This window comes from Mirounga leonina, unplaced genomic scaffold, assembly GCF_011800145.1.
Source record: "Mirounga leonina isolate KUSES-001 unplaced genomic scaffold, KU_Mleo_1.0 Mir_94, whole genome shotgun sequence".
Lineage (NCBI taxonomy): Eukaryota > Metazoa > Chordata > Mammalia > Carnivora > Phocidae > Mirounga > Mirounga leonina.
The window spans coordinates 6,611,078-6,629,515 of NW_023270855.1; the positions used below are offsets into that span (position 1 = coordinate 6,611,078).

The 18,438-nt window shown below is 41.5% G+C and overlaps 1 protein-coding gene across 6 annotated transcripts in view; it reads left to right on the forward strand.

Annotated features, from left to right (window-relative positions):
• Nucleotides 1-18,438, forward strand: part of TAMM41 (TAM41 mitochondrial translocator assembly and maintenance homolog) — a 49,650-nt gene that overhangs the window by 12,262 nt on the left and 18,950 nt on the right. For all 6 annotated transcript variants that reach the window (XM_034997764.1, XM_034997765.1, XM_034997766.1 and 3 more), the window contains 2 exons: nucleotides 1,149-1,299; nucleotides 15,444-15,589. In XM_034997764.1, the coding sequence (XP_034853655.1) occupies nucleotides 1,149-1,299; nucleotides 15,444-15,589 (297 nt within the window). The remainder of the gene's footprint in view (nucleotides 1-1,148; nucleotides 1,300-15,443; nucleotides 15,590-18,438) is intronic.

An 18,438-nucleotide genomic window follows, 5' to 3' on the forward strand; every position in this document is an offset into this window, starting at 1 on the left:
GTGGTTCTCAAAATGTGGTTCCTGGACCGCCTGGGAACTTGTTAGAAATGTATATTTTCAGGCCTGACTCAGATCTCCTAGTCAGAAATACTGGGGGATGGGCCTAATAATATGCATTTTAACAAGCTCTCCCAAGTGATTGTGGTGCTTGCTAAAGGTGAGAATCTCTAGCCCAGGGAAGCTTGTATTGCGCCCAAAGACACAGAAGGAAGCTCACTAACCAACAACCTTATCAATTTGATTCTGTTATTAACCCCATTTTACTGATAAGGAATTATGGCCATAGTCACAGAGCTAGTAAGAGATGGAGCTGGGTCTTGAACACATTTTCTTAACTACAGTGCAGTCTTCAAAACAGAGTCTCAGAACAGACTGAGCAATTTGTATTTTAATGGATTTGAGGAAAGTCAAAGAGAGTACCTTCTGCTGTGTATTCAGGAGAAAAATCCTTTTTTATTGATCAAGGCATTCACTAGTACATTAGGTGCTCTACATTTATTATTTGATTCAATCTTTGTAACAATTCTTTGATGCACATTTATCGCCATTTTATAGATGAGGACTTAAGTTCAGAGAAGTTAAGTAATTTGCCCAATTTCACACAGCTAGTAAATACCTAGACCTGAGCCCATACCTACCCCCAAACCCATACTGTTTCTACTGTAGCTAATTTCCTTTCCTTTTTTCCTTAGTCAGGTTCAAAATCAGTTCAAAATAAAGCATGAAGTGCTTAGGTTATATATGGATAAGGACAGAGGTGAGTTCTAAATAAAGAAGTAAAATGCCTTTGTCTACCATAAAATTAAGTAAATAACAATGAGATTATAAAATTTAAAAATACAAAATTTCCCAAAGGATGTTTATTTCATTTATACTGACTTCTTTTTTAAAACCCATGGAGAATTTCCTCATTTAAGAGAAGTATTTATTTTGTTTTCTTTCCTGTATCATGATATCTTTAATTCTGGCATAAAACACAAACCCTTGGGATTGCTTATTAGAATAATAATTATTTCGTGTCTACTGGCCTAATATTCCAAGATCTTCAGGGCTAAGAGTTTGGGATAGTTCCAGTGCATGTGTAAACCCATAGCTTGACCGATAGTCCACTTCGACATTTTTCTTCTAAATGTTCTGCTTTTTTGCAGGTAAAAATCATAGCAATGAATGAGAATGTTGCTCTTAGGTCAGCCCTCGATAAAAATCTGAAGAGTGCTGTGACCACAGCTTTCCTCATGCTCCCCGAAAGCTTTTCTGAAGAAGACCTCTTTATAGAGATCGCCGGACTCTCTTATTCAGGTTAGTAGATTTGGGCTCACATTTTCTGCAGGAAGGAGATATGTTATTTGAAGAACATGCAAACAAACATCCTGCTCCTCTACACTGGAGCTGCGGCCCCCCTGCTCCTGGATCCCGCCACTTGCTGTGCAGGTGACTGCAAGAACCCCATGATTTGCCTCCTTGCCTCCAAGGGCTCTTTCTGTCCACATCTGTATGTAGATCACCCCAGGATAGTCTTGTTGTTACTATTCATTTTCATTTTGAAACAATTTCAAACTGACAGAAAAGTTTTAATAATACAAAAATTCTCATATGCCCTTTCCCTGACTTTGCCAATTTTAATGTTTCACCACATTTGTGTTATCATCCTCTTTGTCCCGGTGATTTTCCAACTTGAGTGTGCATCAGAATCCCCTGGAGGTACTGGGCGCACCCCCACATAGCTGCTTTGGCAGGTCTGGGGTGGAGCCTAAGAATTTGTGTTTCTAGCAAGTGGATGATGCTAGTGCTTCTCCAGGGATCCCACTTAGAAAACCACTGCCCTCTCTGTACCTGTAAATACTGTATTATGTATTTTATTTTTCTGAACTATTTGAGAGTAGCTCACACATATCCTGTCCCCTTCAGGCCACATATTTCCAATATATGTTCCCCAAGAACAAGGACATTCTCTTCCATAACCACAGCACAGTTACCAAATTCAGGAAATTTCACACTGATACAGTACTTTTTTTTTTTTTTAAGATTTTATTTATTTGACAGAGAGAGCACAAGCAGAAGGAGATAGAAGGAGAAGCACATTCCCAGCTGAGCAAGGGGCCCCATGTGGGACTCGATCCCAGGACCCTGGGATCATGACCTGGGCCAAAGGCAGCTGCTTAACCAGCTGAGCCACCCAGGCGTCCCGATACAGTACTTTTATCAGATTGATGATCCATAGTCCATATGTTGTCAGTAGTCCCAATGATGTTCTTTTCCTCTCAAGTACACAGTCTAGTCAAGGATCATATTTATTAAGATGCCCTGTCTCTTCTATCTTTTAATCTGGAACACTTCCTTAGCCTTTCTTTGTCTTACATGACATTCACATTTTGAGTCTCAGACCAGTGATGTGTGCCTGATAAGCAAAGTTTTGCCTCTTCTAATAGAAGCAATCAGTGGTGAGACATTTGAAAATGAAGCAAATCCCCTGCTTCTTATCAAACTTTCCCTCTTAGATCGAGCATTAATTGATGATTCTTGCTCCAGTCTTTACTACGATGGTTACAAAGTGGCGACTTTCCAAGTTCACCTCTCCTTGCCCATTAAGGAAAAGCTTTCCCTTCTTCCCCATTCATTAGTTTATTTATCTAAATCTTAACTTCCTTTCCCTCTCTCCTTAAACCAGTGTGTTCCTCAGAGATGTCAGGGGCCCCTTCAAAGGGAGAGGGGAAAGCTGAGAAGATAGAGCCCCTAGCCCCTCATCCTTCCTGTTTAATGTATTAAGGATCCATGTAGAATTTTATTTACAAAAAAGTAGCCTGCTACTTAAAAAACAGTTTGAAACCACGGTCTTAAGTAAATGTCTTCTTTCCCAACTTTTAAGTGTGAGTCAAAGAACTCTATGCTGAAAACATTGCAAAAGAGTTTACTCATTTTCTGAATCCATGTACAGATAAGATTTCATGGAAATAAAATGCTGAAAGAGACCGTAAAAGCCTTGTTCTCCAGGCTTTTTCCCAAAATGCAGCTAGCAGGACTACAGCTGCGGTCGCAACACTGGAGAGAAAGGAAGTGACGTAACCTCGGTCTTGGTCGCTTCCAGCTCCACATGGCAGCATCCCTGCCTTTCAACAGGAAGTGGGGGGGTGGGGGGCAGAGGCTGCTGTGGCTAGGTACCAGAGTGAATGGGCCTGCGTGCAATGTGTGGGGAAAGCGGGTCACCCTATTAGGGTGATTCCCTCCCCTTGCTCCCCTGTGAAAAAAGATGGACCCAAAACCTTTTATGAAGGGTTGACTTTGTGGGAGAATGATGCAGAGCCAATTTCTTTTTTTTTTTTTTTTAAAGATTTATTTATCTACCTTAGAGAAAGAGAGAGTACAAACAAGGGGAGGGGCAGAGGGAGAGAAAGAGGGGAAGCAGACTCCCCGGCTGAGGAGGGAGCCCAATTGGGGGGGGGTGCGGCTCTATCCTGTGACCCTGAGATCTGAGCAGAAACCAAGAGTCCAAGGTCCAGCTGACTGAGCCACCCAGGTGCCCCAGGGTAAACTTTTTAATTCAATTATAAAGTCAAAAGGAAGAGGTATTGGTTTGTTTGTTTTTTTTTTTGACAGGAAGTAGGTTTTATTGGTGGGCAATAGTCGGGAGGGGTCAGTGCCGAGGTTCTCATGAGTGCAGAGCCCTCCATTTGTCCAAGGGGCCACGATTAGGGATGTATTTGACCCCACAGCCATCTGGGATAAGCCGCTTTTCAGCCACCATGTCTTCAAATTCATCCGCATTAAACTTAGTAAAGCCCCACTTCTTGGAGATGTGGATCTTCTGGCAGCCAGGGAACTTGAACTTGGCCCTGCGTAGGGCCTCAATCACATGCTCCTTGTTCTGCAGCTTGGTACGGATGGACATGATGACTTGGCCAATGTGGACCCTGGCTACTGAGCCCTGGGGCTTTCCAAAGGCACCCCGCATACCTGGATGCAGAGCCAATTTCTACTTTGCCCACACCACTGCCACTCCTCCATTTCCTCCCCAGTGATCGACATCAGCGTAGTGTCAGGTGGCTTCTAGGAGCTCCTATGAATTCTGAACATGGACTAAGGAAGTTTCTCGAATGGCATAACCGCCTTTTACCTTTCAGCAGACTTCAAGTTGGCATGCAAGCTGCTATCAATCTGTAGCTGACTTTTGCTTTGCCTCCTGGGAGGGCTGTGTTTTATGCCGGTTTCTCCTGTACTGTGAGACACGTACAAAGTGTTGAGTAAGTGCTTGCTGACTCATAGCGGTATCATCGTCTGTTTTGCTGCTTTTATAATTGTCATGAAGGGCTGCTGTGTCGTAGTGCTGTACCAGACACAGTAGGTGCGTGGGTGAGTAGATAAGGTGGTAGGATGGATCTGTAGATAAATCGATCATTGGTTCCGTCGTTGAATCCTCACACGACTGTTGAACAGATATTTCCCGCGTGCCTTCCTGTGCCACACGCCGCGCTAGGCCCCGGGTGTACACTGCTCAGCCTGACACGAGTAAGACTCCTTGTGGGGTTCATGTTCCCTTAGGCAGAGGCAGACAGTCAGGAAGCAGAAAGGTCATTTCAGAGAGCAGTAAGTGCAATGAAGAAAAGAAAAGAAATCCTGAGGAGGGCCACCTCTACCTTGGATAGGCAGGGAGGACCCTCTAAAGTGGTGCTGTCTGAGTTCAGATCTATTGGTGGCAAGGAGTCCACCCCGCGCTGCTGGGAGAAGGGCAGACTGGGAGAGTTGCTTCCTAAGAGGCAGGTCCCATCCTTGCTGCGCCTGATTCCGGCTTTCTCGGCTTCCAGTTTCTCCCATTTCTCATCTCGTCTCCTCTTGCTCCCTTGCCATTATATTATTTATTGCTCAACCCAGACTTGGATCTGAGAATTTGGCCAAGGATCCTACATTACTCATTTCACTGAGGTTGGCTTCTTTATACTGCAAAACTTAGGACACGACCCTTGGCACATCCTCTCCACAGGGAACTGATTCCAACTCTGTGCAGTCCCTAGTTTATGAATGAGACACTTTCCAAAAAGCGTTCTATATGCCAGTTGTTTAGAACTGGGAACATATTTTTCCACTAAGACAACATTATATGCTGCTCCTAAGCCAGAACACTGTATAATTAATGGTTACCTACTCCGTAATATAATGAAATTAGAGTAGAATAGTGAGGATAGGGAAGGATGTAGGCCCTGCATGCAGGTAGATGCCTTTCATAGGTATGAGACCCGCCCCAGGCCATGTGTTGAAAGGCAAGCCTTTCCTCCTCTCTTTCCTAGACTTCTGAGAACCCATTATCCTTGAACTGATTGGATTCTACCCTGTTGCCAAACCTCCCAAGCCCCCAGAATATTCTAAACTACAAATTACCCACCAATCTCATTTTTATTTACAACTTTGACATTTATTTTCCACTCGAGAGATAACACGTTGCTCCTAACCTGCGTAGGTTAGCATTTCTCCCTGGAAGGGGGTAGGGCTGGGGAGACAGGAAACAGCATCTCTCCATGTTATTAGACAAGTTCCTGCCAGTAGTTACTAGCAGAGGCAAGATCTGTCTGTATTACTAGTAGTAATAATAACCCCTTACGTTTTATATAGTATTTAAGGATCATTTTGACTGCCTTGGGGTTGGTATTGATGACATTGCTGTAAATGATGGTGAGAAAGGAGTAGGTGGAAGATGAGAGCCTGCAAAATTGGGGAGGAGAAAGCTTTCTAATCCTTCAGTTATTCTTAGAAGTCAGCATTTAAGTAAACAGAAAAGGAAAACCAAATGAGCTTTAAAGGGTCACCTTGACCTTTCTCATGTAAGTACAAACCATTAAAATGACTAATTTTACATAATGATCCTGGTTTAACATTTATCAAATGAATCAGCGTCCCATACCTCATGAAGAATTAAAGCTATAATTTCTGCTCTAAAGAACTTCACATTAATAAATATGCAGTCATAGTGAGTCAATGATAGACTTAAAAAACAACACGTATAGAAAAGACAGGGAGTGTGAAAGAACACGGCTTGTTTAGGGAATCAGGAATGGATTGATGTGACTGAAGTCCATGGCTCATGGCAGGAGAAAATAGTACTTATTGTTATGTGCCAGGAAAAACTCTCAAAACTTTTGATCTAATAACTAGTTTAATCCTCTCAGCCCTCCTTTGATCTGCATGCTGATTTATTGCCCCATTTTAAGATGGGAAAACGGAGGCCCAAATCTGTCTGGTGGGTTCGTAGGTGGTAGAGCTGGAATTATAGCCCATGCTCTTCACCATTTAATTTCACTGCCTCTCAGGTATTTTGGACAAGAGGTTAGGCCCTGGCCAGGCCAGACAAGGCATTGAATACAAAGTTAAACGAGACTGGAATTTGACATCCCGTACACAACTAGGAGCCACAAGAGGTTTCAAGCATTGCAAGATGGCATGAGATTTGTTGCTGTAGAAAGATCATCTTGCCAGCACTGTGCAGGAGGGAGGGAGACTAAAAACAGGGAAAAGTCTTACTCACTGAGCAAATAAGGACGAGCGTCTCCTATGCCAAGCACTCTTTAACCTCTGTGGATGAAGGAGGTAAATCAGGCAGGCATCATCCCTGCCATTGTGGGGCTTTCATTCCAGTTGAAAAGTCAGACAGCAGACTTGTGGCAGCGTTCAAATGGGAGGAAGATGAACGTGGCTTATGTTAGTGTAACCAGGGAGGGCTTCGGTGGGAGGTGACGTTTGAACTGAGCCCCAGTGGGTAAGGACCCAACGAGGAGAGCCCACATGAGAGCCGTCCAGGCGGAGAGGAGTCTAGTTAGGCTGTACCCGTGTCCCGGCCCGCCTCGCACCCTTGGCCTCTGGAGCAGTTCTGTGGCACAAAGAGGCACTCTGTCCATCTTTGTTGGCTGGATGGACAGAACGGAACCAGAGTAGCACCTCAGCGAAGCGCACAAATTCTTGTGAGCAGAATTGACATTCAACCCTTAACTTCTTAAATTAAGTATCTTATTTTGTACCTTGCTTCTGTTTTTGTTTTTTTTTTAAACATATTATTTCATGGAAGGCAGAATTAGGGAAGTGTTTAAAAGCTGGGGCTCTAGAGTCAGAGGTCTGGGTTCAAAACCTGGCTGCACTCATAATTTTTTGCCTTCAGGCAAGTTTCTTAGCTCCTTGTGATTCAGTTTCTTCATCTCTAAAGAAGGGTTTTATATGGATTAAATTAAATGATACATGCAAAGTTCTTAACACAGTGGCTGACACATAGTAAATGCTCAGTAAGTGCTATTCGTTGTTATTTTAGATACGTGTTTGTACTCACACAGCCACTTGATGTAATAAACAAAAGAAAGGGAAAGACCACAGTCAGACCTGAGTTTGAATACCGGCTTTCTAGACGTGCTTGAACATTTTGAAGCCCATCTTCTTACCTGTAAAACAAAATAACGGTCTTGTAATAAGGATTTCAATGAGATAATATAGATGAAAGTCCCTAACATCATACCTCATTGATAGTTGGTGCTTAGAAAATGATTGGTATTATTATTTATTACTGTTAACATATTATTTCTGGCCACACAGGTTTTTCTTAGGTTGAGACACCATTAATGCTCATTTAGTGATAGACGGACACTCAGGTTGGCTCCATTTATCATTGTTTTATTAATGCCTCTGCTGTGAATCACTTTGGAGAAATTAGTTTGGTAGGGTAAGGGGGTCGAGGGGGCCACTAACTTCCTTGGACATGTTCTCCAAAATGCAATTTTGTTGTCAGTTACAAGAATTACAAAACTTGTTACATGTTGACAAAAATTAGCAGGCATTAGAATCCACTTAGATCAGGTGGATTCATTTGGCCCTTTCCTGTCCTTGAGGAGTGAAAAACACCTTCAAGCACTCTTGTGTAAGAGAGAGAATGGGTTTCTTTCAACGCCAGATTGTCTGAACACAAGCTCAGCTACTTCTAGGAATCAGACAAAACGAGGAAGTTGCCAGTTGAGTGATTCTTGGAGAAAAAAAAATTAGAAATGGGTGCCAGCCCTCTGAAGTGTGAGTAAACATCTTCATTTCTGAATCCTAGTAAAAGCCAGTAAAGAAACTTTTTCTCTGGAGAACTTTTAAGATTTATTCCACCAGAGTCGTACCATCTGAAACCTTGCAAGCGGTGTCATTGGATAACTTGAGTATTAGAGATTGACTATTTCAGTAATTTGGAAGCATATTTCTCTATGCTTGGCAAGCTTGAGCTTTTGCTGAAGGCTCAGTTGGAACTCTGTGCTCAGTCACTGGTTAATTTCTGAGAATGCAGTACTCCAGAAGGGATATTAATTGTCAATAATTCTTAATGTTTATGGATTACTTAATGTGTGTCAGATATTGTTCTAAGTGTTTTATATGTATTAACTCATTTAATGCCTGAATCTTATAAACTACCTACTGTTATTGCTTCCATTTTACATTTGAGGATACTGAAGCCCAGAGAAGCTAAGTAACTTGCCTTGGGTCAGGTAGCTTATGAATACCAAGCTAGGACTTAAACACAGGTGGTCTAAAAAATAAATAAATAAATAAACAAACAAACACAGATGGTCTGGTTCTAGAACCCTTTGCTCTTCTACTAAGGGTCTGTGGTGTTGGGTGTCGTTCCTGGTCCGTACCTGGGACAGGCTTTCCCCAGACCCCAGGTCCCTGGGTGGCTCACCTCCCTCCCTAGCTGCCCCCCACCCCTGTCCTGTCATCTTTCTCTGCTTTGTTCTCTCCATAGCACTGTCTGAAATACTGGTTATTTTATTTGTTTGTTGGTTGGTTTGTCTTTGTTCCACTACTAGAATGTGAAGGGCAGAAATGTTTGTCTTGTTTTGTTCACTCCTACCGCAGTCCTTAGAGTGGTACCTGACACATTCTAGGTGCTCAGTAAATATGGAATGAATGAATGGATGAATGACTGTAATATTGGTTCCTTCCTGAACCAATATCGTCAACCTGATTCCTCCCTATCCCTTTCTACACTCATCCACTTTGTGTTCACTAAAGTGTGGGAAAAAAAAGGCGATTCAAATTTGTATCACCACGTACATCAGCTATTCTTTTTTTTTAAGATTTTATTTATCTGAGAGAGAGAGAAAGAGAGATGTGGGGGGAGGGGCAGAGGGAGAAGGAGAAGCAAGACTCCCTGCTGAGCCAGGAGCCTGATGCCCAGCTCTATCCCAGGATCCGAAGATCATGACCTGAGCTGAAGTCAGATGCTTAACCGACTGAGCCACCCAGGCACCCCAAAGCTATTTATTCTTCTCTCATTGTCTTCCACATGCAAGTGGTGTGATATGGTGTCTTTTCTGCAGCCTTGGAGATATTTTGGGGAATGCATTTTGAATGGGGTGGTAGACTGCCTCCTAGAAATACTGTCCTAGTCATCTATGTTAAAATAAGTATTGTTTTATATACATACAGAAGAATGACTTAGGGCCCTTTTCTCATACTGTACACAAAATTAACTCAAAATGGATTAAGGATGTAAGAGTTAAATGTAAGAGCTAAAACTATAGAGCTCTTAGCAGAGTGACTTTGGGTTAGGCAGTGGTTTCTTAGATATACACCAAAAGCACAAGCAACAAAGAAAAAAATAGATAAATGGGAAAACTGTTTGAAAATTAAACTTTTGTGCTGCAAACGATACCCTCAAGAAGGTGAAAAGGCAACCAATAACTTGGGAGAAGAGATTTACAAATTGTATATCTGATAAGGAATAACACCAGAATATATAAAGAATTCTTGGAATTCAATAAAAAGACAAATAACCCAATATTAAAATGGGCAAAAGATTTGATGGCCATGTTTTCAAAGAAAGTATACAAATAGCAAGTAAGCACATAAAAAGATGCTCAACATCATTAGTCATTAGGGAAATGCCAGTGAAAACCCCAGAAATGGTGCTTCATACCCACTACAGTGGCTATAATAAAAAAGAACAAGTGTTGACAAGGATGCAGAGAAATTGAAACCCTCATGCATTGTTGATAGGATTGATTGTAAAATGTGCAGCTGTTTCAGAAAAAGAGTTCAGCCGTTCCTGAAGATATTAAACATAGAGTTACCATTTAGCCCAGCAATTCTATTCTCAAGTATCTACTCAAGAGAAATGAGAACACATATCTATACGAAAACTTGTACACAAATGTTCATCACAGCTTTGTTATAATAAATAGCCAAAAAGTGGAAACAACCCAAATGTCTAGCAGATGAGGAATGGATTTAAAAAATCTGGTATATCCATCCAGTAGAATATTATTTAGCCATAAACAGGAATGAGTATTGATACATGCTGCAATATGATGAACTAAGTCATAAAAGACCACTTATTGTACAATTCCATTTATATAAAATATCCAGAATAGGAAAATCTAAAATCTATACGGAAAGTAGATTAGTCTTTGTCTAGGGCTGGGGATGGAAGGATGGAGGGAGACAGAGTGTGCCTGCTAATGGGTACAGGGTTTCTTTTTGGGAGGCCAAAATGTTCTAAAATTAGATGGTTGCATAACCCTTTAACATACTAAAAATACTAAAAAAATTGTATATTTTACATGGGTGAATTATATGGTATATGAATTATATCTTTTTTAAAAGCTGTTAAAAAATGAATATTAGGGCCACCTGGGTGGCTCAGTTGGTCAAGCGTCTGCCTTTGGCTCAGGTCATGTGATCTCAGGGGCCTGGGATCGAGTCCCACATCAGGCTCCCTGCTCAGCAGGGAGTCTGCTTCTCCCTCTCCTTCTCTCCCTCCCCCTGCTCATGCTCTCTCTCTCTCTCTCTCTTAAATAAATAAATAAAATCTTAAAAAAAAATGAATATTATTTGGGGCACCCAGATGGCTCAGTTGGTTGAGCATCTGACTCTTGATTTTGGCTCAGGTGATGATCTCAGGGTCATGAGATCAAGCCCTGCATAAGGCTCCAAGCTCAGCACGGAGTCGGCTTGAGTTTCTGTCCCTCTGCCCCTCCCCCCTGGGGTGCGCACTTTCTCTCTCTCTCTCTCTCTCAAATAAGTACATAAATCTTTTTTAAAAATGAATATTATTCTGCCATATCAACATCCAGTTTGGGCTACTATTCTTAAAAAACACTACCACGTTAGAAATACCCACTTCTGTAACCCACACTGAAATGATCTGTTTTCATAGCACTTCCTGCCTCAGGTAGGGCAAAGATCTTTATATCTCCAATATCTGGCACAGCTCCTGGTACTTACTAGCCGCCCAAATATTTATCGAACTGAAATAACAGCAGTATTGCAAGGAGTTTAAGAGGGGAAAAGTTAGCCAGTTATTATTTTCAAAGACTTAGGGCTTCCTCTACCCCCTATCCTTTCCCCATCCCATATGCATATCATAGCAACAGGACTATCTGCTTTACTATTTACAAAACATTCACTACTGCCTTTACTCATTTAAATCTAAAAATAACCTTGTGAAGTCAGTGTGATGGTTACAGCCATTTTACAGGTAAGAGGACTGACTCAGAAGGGTTAATCTCCAGTTACCCTGGGACACTGCCAGACTTGAAAGCCAGGCCCTTTCCACTGGACAGTGCAGCCCCTTACATCCCTACGTTCATAATAAGGCCCTTGGCCATTGGCAGCATGCTGGAATCACAGAGCGGGCCAACTATAGATGCTTTACAAGCCTCTGGGTTTATTGCATTTCAAAGTCGAAGAGAAATTATCCTTTTGGTCACCCATTGTTATTAGACTGGCAGTTTTCTGGCTTGAGCAGTCAAGAGTTAAACTTACCAGTAGAGGTATAAAATAAAATAAAAGTCAGCAGTTGGTTTTTCTCAATCCCTGTGTTTTGTTGCAAACATCTCTGGAGGTAAGAAAAATTGATTCTTATGATCAAAATGCTGGGTCATGCTGTGCCCACAATTTTATTCATTTTGTTCTGAAGAAATGGGTAATAAGCCCATTTTCTTGCTGTTCCCTGTGGCTGAGCTAGTTCGGCTGCACAGCAGTTGGAGAAATTCAATTCAGCAGACATTATTGATGCGCCTTCCATGTGCCAGGCAGTGCACAAGGAGCTGGAGATACAGGGATGAATAAGCCCCAGTCCTTGTTCTCAGAGTCCAGAGTATTTTCCAGGCCCTTTAATCAGGACATGCAGATGCTCTTTGGGGGAGGCTTTGGATTAGTTTGCTTTTACATTTTGGTAAAATACAGCCACTCTTAGAAAGTTACTATCTAAAATGTAAGAACTCCCTGTTGAATGTACAAGAAGAAGAAAAATGACACACATGTTTAGAACTCAACGGTGATACAAACTGATCTTTCACGTCAGAGCCAGCCATGTTGGGTTCAGAGTTGGATGACATTTTATCCCTTCCAAGATTGATAGAATCCATTTATAGGCTCTAAATAAAAGCCTAAGGATTTACACGATTAAAAGTTAACCCAGCTTCCTCTCCATGCATATTTGCCAAGTTAGCACGTCTGTGCACCCCATGCATCTATTTAAAAAGGCTAGAAGTAATATGCCAACATTATAGAAGTGAAGGAAATGAAGGAAAACTGCAAAGTAGAGTAATACTAGTCACTGAAAATGTCACTACCTCGATCCCAGAGGTGGACCTTTGCACCTCAATCTCCTCATCTATAAAATTGGGAATACTTAATACCTTCTTTAGGAGGCTTTGCTAGGACTAAACGAGATAACAGCGTAAGGCGCACACACTCCCCAAAAAGCCCACAATAAATGTGTACTTATTAGAGCAAAAACATTTTTATGTAATCTTTTTGTCTCATTTTTCCTCTTTTTATACCAAGTTGTTTTCTTGTTGTACTTTTGTGTGTTAGTTTCTTACTATTATATGATCATTTTCCACCTTGCTGTGTATGATTATTGTAATTTTTAATGGTTGCACACTGTTCCATGGTAGGGTATGGAAGTACCGTTGTAACTTACCCATTCCTCTGCTGTTCGACGTTGGGGCTGCTTCCAGTGTTTCAGTATTATAAATAGTGCCTCAGTGAACGGTTGTATGTATGCAGTATATTCACCTACTTACTGGGAAATCTCAGGTAGGTGATTTCATCTCCGTCTTTGTTGCCCTGATGCTAAATGGGGATAGAATAGTATCTCTCTGAGGGGACAGAGATGTGTGGATTAAATGAATACAGCAAAGCACTTGCAGCAGTGCCTGGCACTTACCAGATGCTCAGCGAACATTACCTCGGGACCTCTGTTTGGGTCTGTTTTTTTAAGCTGGAGATGGGGTTGTTTCATCCACTGCTTTCCAAAGGATTTTACCAGTATTATGTGAAAGAACCAATTTCTCTAAACCCTCTCTAGCAGTCACCCCAGAATTTAACTATATAACTCTCTTTCCCTTTAAAATAATAGTGAAAAGGGGCGCCTGGGTGGCTCAGTGGGCTAAGCGACTGCCTTCAGCTCAAGTCATGGTCTCGGGGTCCTGGAATCAAGCCCCGCATTGGGCTCCCCGCTCAGTGGGGAGCCTGCTTCTCCCTCTACTGTTCCCCCGTTTGTGCTCTCTGTCTCTCTCTCTCTGTGTCAAATAAAATCTTTAAAAAAATAAAATAGGGACACCTGGGTGGCTCAGTCAGTTAAGTGGCTGCCTTTGGCTCAGGTCATGGGTCCTGGATCCCCGGGTCCTGGGATGGAGCTCCACATCGGGCTCCTTGCTCAGCAAGGAGCCTGCTTCTCCCTCTGCCTGCCACTCCCCCAGCTTGTGCTCGCACTCTCTCTCTCTGGCAAGTAAATAAATAATAAAATCTTTAAAAAAAAAAATAAAATAAAATAATAGTGAAAAAATAAGTTTGTCCATATTGGGGCAGCTTGTTATGACTGTAACTCACTTCTGCTCACTTCCCTGAACAAACTTCATGTCACAAACGTTGGGTTCCAGAGGCTGTTTATAAGTTTGTTTTCCTGAAGCTTGCAGTCCCCAGCTGCTTTCCACAAAATTGTAGTATAAGTTGGTCCTCTGAAGCTTCAAAACCCAGCATATTTTATTCCTTACTGAAGGATAGTAAAGATACTATTGGGTATCTGTATTTTTTCCAAAACAAAACAACAGTTTGGTTTAGTAATATCTGTTGTGGCGCATAATAATTTCAATGATTCCCTCTCCTGCCCATGCCACCCCCTCCAAGAAAATTAATTGGCAAGGGTAACCGTATGTTTGGGTTTGCCCGGTTTTTACTTATCCTGGTATAATTATTCATCATGCCCACCTCACCCTCAAAAGCAACCTAGTTCAAATGGCGAATTACACTGTCACCTGATCCCTGGGAATTTGTCAGGATCTGGGGTACCTGCCTACACTTGCTACCTCACTGCTTTCCTGGATGACTTTCTAACTGTCCAAGAAAAGTTTCAGTCACAGTGCTTTCGCCAGCCTTCACCTGGGAGGCCCTCACAACGCACCCAGCCTTTTTTGAATGCGCATTAGCCCAGTAGGCATTCCCTCAAGTTTGCACATTTCATCGTCTTTTTCCCTCCACATCTTGCTTATCATTGTCAGTGGCATAAGCAGGCCAGGGCACCTCAAATTTGTGTCGGAATGGCTCTTTGTCCTTCAAAACTGTTTATTCTGCAGCTCAGTCCATCCCATAGGCAAATGTAACGTTCCTCATTTCTCACCACTTGCAATGTAACAAATGGTATCTGCTTTCAAAAAGTTCATCTTAAATGTAAACCTCGTCTTACTAGGACTCTTAACACTCGCTGTGCTCTTGCCCTTACCAAATATGATAGATAAAGTTCTTTATATTCATAAAGTACCGCAAAAGCCCTTGCACAAACACAGCAAGGAGGTTCAAGCTGAGTAAACTGAGTAAGCAGTAGCAAGGACACGTCTAAGGTGACATACAGCCCCCAGGTCCATGATTGGTCACAGCGTTTTGCTCACAGGATGAAAGATTATAAGAATAGGTGCTTCTGCAATTGGAAAAACAAAAACAAATCAGCTTCTCAATGATGATTACCTTTTGCACTTAGGTAACTGCATTTTAACTGGCATCAAGGGCTTTAGGATTTGAGAGGCTCTGTTTTCCCCTAAACAAGTGCCTGCATTCCTTGGGTAATGTACTCACAGTTTTAAAGAAGGAAAACCAGGGACGCCTGGGTGGCTCAGTTGGTTAGGCGACTGCCTTCGGCTCAGGTCATGATCCCGGAGTCCCGGGATCAAGTCCCGCATCAGGCTCCCTGCTCAGCAGGGAGTCTGCTTCTCCCTCTGACCCTCCTCCCTCTCATGCTCTCTGTCTCTCATTCTCTCTCTCGCAAATAAATAAAATCTTAAAAAAAAAAAAAATGTTTTTAAGAAGAAAAACCAGTGTTTTGAATGTGGGATGATGCTGTCTTGAACTAGCGTGGGATGAGTGTAGGGCTGTAGTTTTTAGGTCAGGATGTGGACTCTCAATGGAAAATTTGTTTTTCCATTTGTTTTAACCAGGCGACTTTCGGATGGTGGTTGGAGAGGATAAGACAAAAGTGCTGAATATTGTGAAGCCCAACATAGCCCACTTTCGTGAGCTCTATGGCAACATATTGCAGGAGAATCCCCAAGTGGTGTATAAGATCCAGCAAGGCAGACTGGAGGTAAACTGTATGTGGGAAATAATTTATGGTGTTTCTAAGGCAAGAGCTATTTTAAGAGGAAGAAGTAAGGGTTAGAGCAATATGAGTAGTGTAATAACATTTACAGTTTAAAAAGTAGGTTTCAAATGTAAACATACTAGTGTATGTATTTGGAATAAAGCTAAAAGGTGACATAAGAGACTAGTAGTAAGAGGCCACCTTTGGGAAAGGGAACCTGGGGCTGATGTGGGAGAGGGACCTGACTTTACCATGTGTATCTTTTTTGCCATTTGAAATTATTATGTGTACTAGTTACCAATCAAAAACAAGTGAAAATAAATTCTCAAATTTGGCATCTTCGTCCCCAATCCTGCTTGCTTCCCCAGACGTAACCTTACTGACAGTTTGGCATATATTCTCCCAGATCTCTTTTTGGGTGCATTTTTGTATTTATTTGTACATACACACATGTATGAAGAAGTTTGGTCTTTTTTTGTTTGGTTTTGTTCTATATAAACAGACTTACACATGGTATTCTGACGCTTATTTTTTCCTCACTTGTTATGTTTATTATGTCTTGGCTTTCCTTTTGATATATCAAATGAAACTTTCTTTCCAGGTATCTTTAAAAATGATATTATTAAGTATTTGAAAATAAATATTAAAGGACTTTTCCTTTGAGAAAGTAATTTGAATTTAAGATGTTTTTAAAACTCGGGGCGCCTGGGTGACTCAGTCGTTGGGTATCTGCCTTTGGCTCAGATCCTGATCCCGGGGTCCTGGGATCAAGCCCCGCATCAGGCTCCATGCTCCGTGGGAAGCCTGCTTCTCCCTCTCCCGCTCCCCTTGCGTGTGCTGTCTCTCTCATTCTGTCAAATAAATAAATAAAATCTTAAAAAAAAAAAGATTTTTTAAAACTGTAGAAACCACAGAGTTGTTTTTTTTTATGTATTTTACTTTTTAAATGCTCTTCCTCCAAATAATAGGGGCAATTAATTATTTTGAATATAGAATTAAGGGAATTTCTACAACTGAAAGGGAACTTTAAAAAAAAAAAAAAAGGAATTATTTTAAACAAAAAAAAAGAGTAACATGAAATGCCCAGAATACCCACCAGTCAGTTGAACGAATTTTGCAAGTTTTTTTACTTTTTTACTTTTCTTAACGTAACGCATGCACGTGGTTTAAAAACCAAATGGGACCTCAAGGTTTATAACAAAAAGTAGCAGTTCTGTACTCGGCACCTTCCTACTTCTCAGTGCTACTTCCCAGAGGCGACTGCTTTCATCTCATTAGTGGGTCCTGTGTTTACCTCCCTGTTTCTAAACAATATAATTTGACTGTGATCTCTTGATTTTTTTTCTGTTTCATACTTTATTTTTGTCCTCCATCTATGAAAGATGAGGATTTTTTTACTCTCTTTTGTCACTCCCATCAACATGCACGCACATGTGCACACTTGCACACACACACACACTTCCCTTCCTGCCTCACTCCCTCTTGCTCCACGTACAGTGATTTCATAATTTTTGGTTAGGTTAATATTCACTATTTACGTTATTATGAAACTTACTTTTTCTTCATTGCTGAGATACACTACTTTGCAATTTCCTTTCCTGCACAGATTTGTTTTTCTTGGAGTTAATAATTGTCTCATTTTCTTCATTTGCTTGATTTTCTTTGTTCCTGTCACTAATTCATACCCTCTTACAAATCTGTATAGCTTCTCTCATCATACACCAACACCTCAGGTATTTTCGTTTCTTGTTTTTCTTGGGGACGTTTCTTCCTGGAGCTCCCTGTGCCCTGTTCTTTCTGGACTGGTTGTTTTCTAGGCTTGTGGCACGGCTGTTCTCCTGGAGCATCTTTTCATTATTACCCTGAGGGTTCTTTCTGCCTCTCTCCTTTGCTAGGTTTTGATTTTCTGCATCTTTTATCTTCCTTTTGCATGGCTACACTTTAATTTTGGTGAAATATACCTGTTAGTACCTCTCTAACATAGGTTGCGAGGAAGGTACATTTTTTGAGACCATGTACATCTGAACATTCTACCCTTGCACTGATTGATAGTTTGGGCTGCATATCACATTCTAGGTTGGAAATAATTTTCCCTCAGACTTTTTAAGTCATAGCATCATTTCTTCTAGTTTCTAAGTGTTGTTCTTAAAAGTCCTGGGTGGCTCAGTCAGTTAAGCGTCTGCCTTTGGCTCAGGTCATGATCTCAGTGTCCTGGAATCGAGCCGCGTGTCGGGCTTTCTGCTCAGTGGTGAGGCTGCTTCTCCCTCTCTCTCTGTGATCTCTCTCGCTCTCACTCTCTCTCAAATTAAAAAAAATAATAATAATAATTAAAGTCCAGTGACATTCAGATTGCTATCCTTTGGGGGCATCTGGATGGCTCAGTCATTGGGCGTCTGCCTTCGGCTCAGGTCATGATCCCAGGGTCCTGGGATCGAGCCCCTCATTGGACTCCCTGCTCAGTGGGAAGCCTGCTTCTCCCTCTCTCACTCCCCCTGCTTGTGTTCCCTCTCTCACTGTGTCTCTCTCTGTCAAATAAATAAATAAATAAAATCTTTAAAAATAAATAAATAAAATTAAAAGAAAAAAGATTGCTAGCCTTTGGATGTGACCTTTTTAGCTCTAGGACAGTGTTTAGGGTCTTTTCCCTTTTTCCAGTCTTAAATTTCATGATGATTTGTCTTTGTATATGTGTTTTTCACTGTTATTCTGGCACTTCATGAGCCTTTTCAGTCTGGAAACTCGTGAGCTCCAATTCTAAGAAATTTTGTTGTTTCTATAATAATTTCTTCATATCCATTTTCTTACTTTGTTCTTTCTGGAATTCCTGTTAGCTGGTTGTCAGACCTCCTGGT